The 7,934-nt window shown below is 33.4% G+C and overlaps 1 protein-coding gene across 1 annotated transcript; it reads right to left on the reverse strand.

The window, feature by feature from the left end:
• Positions 1 to 3,752: 3,752 nt before the first annotated feature.
• On the reverse strand, positions 3,753 to 5,367 carry LOC125810936 (inorganic phosphate transporter 1-4-like). The gene has a single exon (XM_049490443.1). It carries the CDS (start codon positions 5,361 to 5,363, stop codon positions 3,753 to 3,755), a length of 1,611 nt encoding a protein of 536 aa, XP_049346400.1. The 5' UTR covers positions 5,364 to 5,367.
• Positions 5,368 to 7,934: the final 2,567 nt, after the last annotated feature.

Below are 7,934 nucleotides of genomic sequence, written 5' to 3' on the forward strand. Positions count from 1 at the left end.
TTTACTACTTAAGGTTTTTTTCTTATACTGTAATTTAATGAAACCTTAACTTCCATTGCTAGATGAAGTTGTGGACTGTATAAAAGTATAATATGTTCTCATTTAAATCATTGTGAATGCTTCGGCAATTAGTTCTAGAAGTGGTTTGCACACACAACAGATTTCTACCCAGTTTTTACTCATTTAATTTATTTTAGCCCTGTTTTTGTTTATTCCAGCCCTTCTTGCAACTTTTCCTATTTTCTTTCTAATTCATTTTAAATGGATTTTTTCTATCTTCTTGCAGATTTTGTTGATGTTTATGATAACAGTTGATGAAGATTGAAACTTTAAATTTATGCGCAGCTTTTGTTCATTCTTCAGTCAAGATGCAAGTTTGGAAGAAGATGCCCAAGCTCATTTTTAAGTTTGCTACAAATGTTATGAAAGATTTGATACGATAGTTTAGCTTAGGATGTTGGCTATGTGCTATTTAAAGCAAATTGAAACTAAAATTACGGGATCACAGACTCTGTCTCTATCTTTCTGTCTTTGTCTATATATATATATATATATATATCTTTTTTGTATCGAGATATTTAATAGCAATTTGATATTTGTTGATGAATTTGTATTCTTGTGATATTAATTATTGTGGGACCATTGGTGGTCAAACAAAGAGTAGAATAATTGCTCGTCTCTAATGGTCAATCTAGGACTAGAAATGTTGCTCGTATCAAATGCATAATCTAGGACTAGAAATGATGTTCGTCTCTAAAGCTTTTCTAGGACCAGGACATTGATGGTCGCTAAAGCTATTTCTACGACCAGTTGTTGATGGTCTCTAAAAAATTTTAACGACTTGAGAACAAAACTTTCCCAAGAAAACTATGGTCTATTTGAGACCAGAAATGTAGTCTCTAAAAGGATTTAGAGACCAGATTTTCTTCCCGTCCCAAAATCATTTAGCGGCCAGATTTTAGAACTCATCGTTGTTAACCAATAGCGACAGAGGCTATTAGGACGAGTGGCGACCAGCTTTTTCAGGTGTCAAATGCACATTTGGGACCAGATTTGGACTTTTAGGGACCATATTTCCCTTCCTTAGAGGCTATTTTTCTTGTAGTGAAAATTGGTTGGGTTTTCTGGGAGGGCATGGGGCAACGTGCCACCGATTCGCCAGGGAGGTTGGCGCGCCGCGCCAGCAGTGTGCCAGAAATGTTGCTCTGAAGTTTAGGTACTGGCGCCCCGCGTCACACTCAGTGTGCCAGGGTCGCTTGCCTCCGTTGTTTTTCGTCGTTTGTTCCGTCTAAGTTCTTTTAAAATGCATCCTTACTCTTTTCCTGATTATGACTATCCAAACTACTTCTAATCATTGAGAAATTTGGTATATCCAAATCATAATTCTTGAATTCATATTTCAAATTCAAGATAGAGTTAAGAGTAAAGTTTGAGGGAGTTCTTCGAGTCATTTTGAGAAGTCTTTTGCTAACTTTTAAAAATTGTTTTAAGACTTGAGTATAAGGTTGTGGAGAGTTGAGTTTTCTTATTCAAAGTGAATAAATGGGAACTAAGTAATCTCAGGAGTAAATGTTTTTACATTTAAAATGAGAGGAAACTTTGATTTACAAATGAGTTTATGAGGAGTTTTGAGCACTATTTCTTTTAAGAGAATCTTTTGAGTAATAATCTCAAAGTTTGAGGATGAGGAAATATTTTTTTAAACATATGAGCATGAGTTATATTATTGGGAGTAGTATTGAGCATCGATATGAGGACGGGTTCAGACAACTCAAAGTCCTTATAAACCATGTATGCCAACATGGGTAAAAAGGGTCATACTTTTTAGATAATTCCTTATTGCTTTTAAGCATAGTTTAGTGGATCCGCTTAGTTGAGGATGTCTTATACTCTGGCGAGGTATTGGAAAGTTCTGGCAGCGTGGGCGAGACGATGTATCATCACATAACTCATAGTGATGGTTGTCGGTTAGAGAATGTCCCAAATAAGAGTAAAAGAGTTATTATTGTATTTTTAAATACATTGAGTTATTATCTACTGTTTTAAAAACTTTCTTTATAATGCATCTTTATTGTTGGTTTAAAAGTTGAGGATTTATATAATAGGATCTGAAAAAAATGAAATATATACCTAAATAAAATTATAATATAATTGAAATATATCATGCGTACCTCTAAAAAATTATGAAATAAATATAATGCTTAATTGGATATTTTGCTACAATTGCACAGAATAAAAAAATGTGAAATATATATAATGGTTAATTGAATATTTTGCTACAATGGCAGAATAAAGGAGTGTAAACGTTATTAAGAAGAGAGAGAAGATGATAAACATTTAAGAATAATAACTGAGTTCCTAGTTTAGTGGTAACCGTAGACTTTCCTAATATGCCAAATACGTAATAAAATCTGCTATATTTGATGATGCTAATTACGTTTATAACTCTTAGAAGAGTGACTAATCGTGTAATTTTCCCAATACTATTATATCTAATTAAAAAAGCCCAAGTTTTAGGTACAATTCAAATAGCTTTTTGTACAATGTCATATTGCTATGTTCGTTCTTTTCTTAATGGCTTATATAATAGGGTAATATCATGATGTCTTCATCAACAATTTGAAGTCTTAGAAGTCGAATTGAACTCTCTTTTAGTGGTTGAAATGATCAATAAAATTATTAAATCACCATGGAGAACCCAAAGAATCATCGAAGAAATCATACCTAAGGTTGTTCAAAGGAACATTTTGATTGTTATAGGGAAGAAAATCATGAAGACGAGGATGGATTAAGTAAAGGATCTGCTAGTTATGGCAAAGGGTTCATTGAGAATATCGAACAAGCTTCAACTATCTTGTTGGTGTATATTTTCAATTGTAATTTGTTGTATATGCCAACATATCGGTATTCAGAAGAAGAGTTAAAAAGAACACAAGTTGGTACTTTAACTAAATTACAGTAAATTAGGCAAAGATTGATTGAGCTTGGCACAATTAGGCTAAGACTTGACTCACTTAGTTCAATGCTAGTCCTAGTTCGTTGGTTTGAATTTAGCTTGTTTGAATGGTTATTACATGTAGTTTTATGATGTTTCGTATTGTATTGATTGTACAACATTTTTTTGATGAATACAATATTTGAATAGATTATAATTTTATCACGTTATTACCTAATGTTACACATCAACAATCTAATGTATAAACTTACAATACTGAACAATAGATAAGGGAATAGAGTTATTATCACATATGGATTGCTTGCTTTAGAGTATGTTTCAGAGGTATTTAGTTAGTCAAGTTTATCATCTTGGCATATTTAGAGGCCAATTATCTTACTTAACTTTGTTGCACTTGGTGTTTTTCTGGTAGACACAAAAAAAGGTTCACTGCAAATGCTCCCAATAGTAATTTTACTATGACGAAAATCCTAGTTTCGTCACTGTTCATGCTGAGAACCTACTGATTTTGAAATTGAAATTATTTAAAGCTAATTTTTTAATATAATCAATCACTCTTCAGTATATATTATAGAGGAGAGGGTAATCAAGAAAAGTTAATAAGAGAAGAGTTTTTTCATACTGCATCCAATATATATATGACACAAAACATACAATATATGGAACTCGAGTTGCTGCAATTACACAGAATCACAGATACATAGAATGTCTACACTAATAGCTTGAACTTTAAAGTGCTACTAGATAGAACCTTTGCAGAACATAAGAAGGATAAAATGGAAACTAGTAACTGCTTTTACACAGGAACTGTCCTGTTATCGGATGAATGATTCTCCACTTCTGCTCCTTCCTCAGTTGAGTCTTCGTTTTCCCTTGACATCTCTTCCAGTGACTTCCCCTTCGATTCTGGAACCAAGAAAGTGAAAAATAATCCGAGAAGGTTGACTACGCCAAGGACAATGAGTGAATTCCTAACCCCAATTCCAGCAGGGTACCCTGCATCAGCCTTGCTCTTGTCTTGTGGTTGAGCCAAATACAGGAATCCAAATGCACCCACCATTGCCCCTAACTTTCCACATGCAGCTGATATTCCATGGCAAGTTGACCGCAATCTAGCTGGGAAAATCTCAGCCGGCACGACAAATGTAGTGGCGTTGGGTCCAAAGTTGGCAAAGAAGAAGGTTAGTGAATAGAGGACCACAAACCCGATATGGTGGCCAGGGAGAGTCCAGTGGTGGTAAGGAATGGCCAGAGCAAACATGAACACTGTCATCATTGTGAAACCAATCACTTGAATGGTAAACCTACCAATCCTGTCAATGAGGAACACTGTGAACCAGTAGCCAGGCACGGTGCTGCAGAGAGCGATAAGGGTTTGGGCTCGTGCAATTTTTTGGACCTCTTCAATTGCATTCATAGTCTTGGCAGCTGGAATCCATCCAATAGCACTGAAGATGTCCTTTTGGAACAAGTTTTGGCTGTAGTATGCAATGTCAAGAAGAAACCACGTACTGGTTGTGCCAAGCAAGTGAAGTCCATGTCGATTAAGAAATTTTTTCGTGAACAAACCAAATTCATTGCCGGACTTTACAGCAGGCTCTTTTTGCTCTGTCCCAATGTCAACCTGCATAACCTTTTCCATATCTGCAGTGGCCTGCTTCACATTCTTGGCTACAAGAGCCGTGTAACGAGCCGTTTCAGGCATCTTCATCCTCCAGTAGTAAGTGAGAAGGGCAGGAAGTGACCCAACCATCAATATGATCCTCCACACGTAATCAGCTTGAGGAACCGTTGAACCAAGGGGATCCACTTGATAGGCTGGCGACTTGAAACAAGCCTCGAATGCAGCAGAGATAATGATGGCAAAGATACCACCTGCCAGGATCCCAAATCCTTGCATAGCGAAAACAGCAGCAATGAAGGCACCCCTAGTCTTTTTGTTGGCATATTCAGACATAATAGTAGCAGAAAGGGGGTAATCGCCACCAATTCCAAAACCAAGCCAGAAGCGAAAGAAGCAGAGGGTGGCCATGACGGTCTTAGGATCCCTACCGAAAGAAAGGCCAGAAGCAATGGAACAGAGACACATGAGCATAAGGGTCATGCCATAGACTTTCTTCCGTCCCATTTTGTCACCAAGCCAGCCAAAGAAGAGTTGCCCCGCAAGGGTACCACAAAAGGCGACACCATTAACAGCAGCGGAGACATTAGGGGGTAGTGAACCAGGCTTTGAAGAGCCATCGACATGGTAGTAAATACGTCCAACCAACTTAGTGACTAGAGATATGCAGAAGAGATCATAGGCATCAGTAAAAAATCCCATACCAGCTATTATGATTGCTGTGAAGTGATACCATTGTGTTTTTGCCGAATCAAGTGCATTCAAAACCTTCATATCCCCAGCCATTTTCTTCTTTCTGCAAATCAAAACAATATTCAACATGTAAGCTAATCCAATTTTCAATCAGCATTACCAAATTCAAAACAGCAAACACTCATTATAACAAACAAAAAAAATTAGACGACAATCAAAAAATGAACCACAAAACAAAAAGATAAAACGTAAGATCATGCATATATATTAACAAGAAATTCAATAGTATGTGACACAAAAATTGTAACAAAACAAATATGAATATAGCTAGGGGTGTCAAAATTAGCTCATGAAATTATATGTAACACTCCCAACCCGTCCAAGTTTGATTTAGCCCATTTTGATTCGTCTAAATTCAATATAATCATAAGAAAACCTTTATTTAATTTTCGAATATGACATTCCCACAAATTAACCTTTATTTAATTTCGGAATGTGACATGCCCACAAATTATATATCAATTGATGTGATTCCTATACAAAATTTTGACGATATGTTTATAATCGAAGTTAAAGGCGGGAAATAAAAGAGAGAAAGAACCACACCTGTCTGCAAATAAAAGAGAAAAAGGTTTAAGATACGTTGAAAAGAGGTATAGGAGTAGAATATTTATATGAAAACACCTGAGAATGTTCGCTAGAATATTCCTTTTCAACTCTTTTAAGAGTCTTTTTTGTTTTACCTCCTAAATATAGGACCAGCCATTAGTTTGTTCACTAGATAAAAATAGTAAAATAATTAAATGTCCAAAATTGGTTTGTTTGTTTTTTTCTTTCTTATTTTATTAAGTAAAAAGTGAAAAATAGTTCTCAAGCACATATGTGGTGTAATAATAAAACAATTGAAAATCTTTTTTCATGCTCAATTGTGTTGATAATTTTTTGAGTTTTCATTGTTGTTAATTACTGATATGAACATTATTGAAATTAAATTAACCTTTTACTATGCTCAATTATTTTACTATTACACCCTTAAATATATGATTGAATTTTTTTAGGTTATAAATAAGTTTTTTTTAAAAATAAATAAGTCCATAATATCAATTAAAAAAAATAAATATCATAATATAGTTTCAAAACGACAAAGATTGTTATATATTGATAATATAAATAGAAGATAAAATAGATATGAGTTAGTATTCTTTTATCCTTTTTATATGTCATTTTAGTCATCAAGACTTTCGTAAAAATACGGATCTATTAATTTGAAAGATTATGAAAGTATTTGTTGTTGTTTATTCCAATTTTGTCCTTACTAATCCGAGAAGGTATATAATTTTTACTTAATTTATATTATTAATGTATATCCGCAGGAGTTAAAACTCCTTTTTATCTGTCATTTTAGTCAACAGAATTTGGTCAAAACACGTTTTTATTAGTTTGAAAAATCAAGAAAGTATTTAATGTTGTTTCTTCCTTTTCATCTTATTACTCTGTGAAGGTATATGACGTTAAGAGAAAAGTTATTGGTCATATATACCTTCTTTGATTATGAAGTTGGTGGTGTGTTCTTTTATGTTAATCTTTTCCTCTTTTAAGTTTTTTAGACTTTTTGATAGTTCCATTTCTATAATTAGTGGTTGATGTTATATTTTTGGAAAACAATTCTTGGAATATTACTTACATGAAATAGTTCTACAAAAATAGGGCACATATCAGTCCATAAAACAACTTACTCCTAAAAAAAAATAGAACGACTCCTAAAAGATACAACTTACTCCTAAAAAATAGAATGACTCCTAAAAGAGACATAACACAACACGGACATAACACGTGACTCCATTAATTCCTACAAATCAGAACAACATGGGACTGATCCAACTTAAAAAAAACACAACTCTTAATATATTAAGGCCTCATTTGTTTTCATTAAGATCAAGACGTCTAAATCTGAATGAACATTATAAGCGATTAAGATATTATCTTTAAATCTGAGTACTACTGAATGATTAAGACGATTTATTTTTCAATATCTGAATGTGCATAATTTCTTTGTTTATAAATATAACAAATATGCAATAAAATAAAACAATAATTAAATATTAAAAATATATAAATTTATTAAAATAAAATTAGTATTTGCACAAAAAAAAAATCATGTTCACTAGTGATGGTCAATATGATTCGGAGAATATGTGATAGTTGATTGTGTGTTGGTGATAGTTAGCGGCAGTTCTAGTTAGGGGTGTTCACGATTTGGTTTGGGTCGGTTATTGGTCAAAACCAAAACCAATTCAACTTAATCGGTTTTAAAATTATCAAAATCAAACCAAACCAAATATAATATACATTTATTGGCAGGGGCGAATTTAAGTTAAAAAATGGGTCACCTAAACCCGTGGTCATCCGACAAAATTTGATATAACTACTTGTATAATTTGTAAAATATATCAAATAGCAACTAAATGAACCCATGATCACAAATAATTGGATGGCTCACTGCTTTGAGTGTTTGTTTTCCGTTGTGAGGTTGAGAGATCAATTCCCAATTACTACATTCCTTTCTCCCTTTTTTGAAAAAAAACATTAAAAAATGCAGCATTGTTTTTTACTTTTATTCTTATTTTTACAAAAAAAATAATAAAAAAATAATAATCTAAAAGT

This window comes from Solanum verrucosum, unplaced genomic scaffold, assembly GCF_900185275.1.
Source record: "Solanum verrucosum unplaced genomic scaffold, falcon-dt-bn FXZP01000235.1, whole genome shotgun sequence".
Classification (NCBI taxonomy): domain Eukaryota; kingdom Viridiplantae; phylum Streptophyta; class Magnoliopsida; order Solanales; family Solanaceae; genus Solanum; species Solanum verrucosum.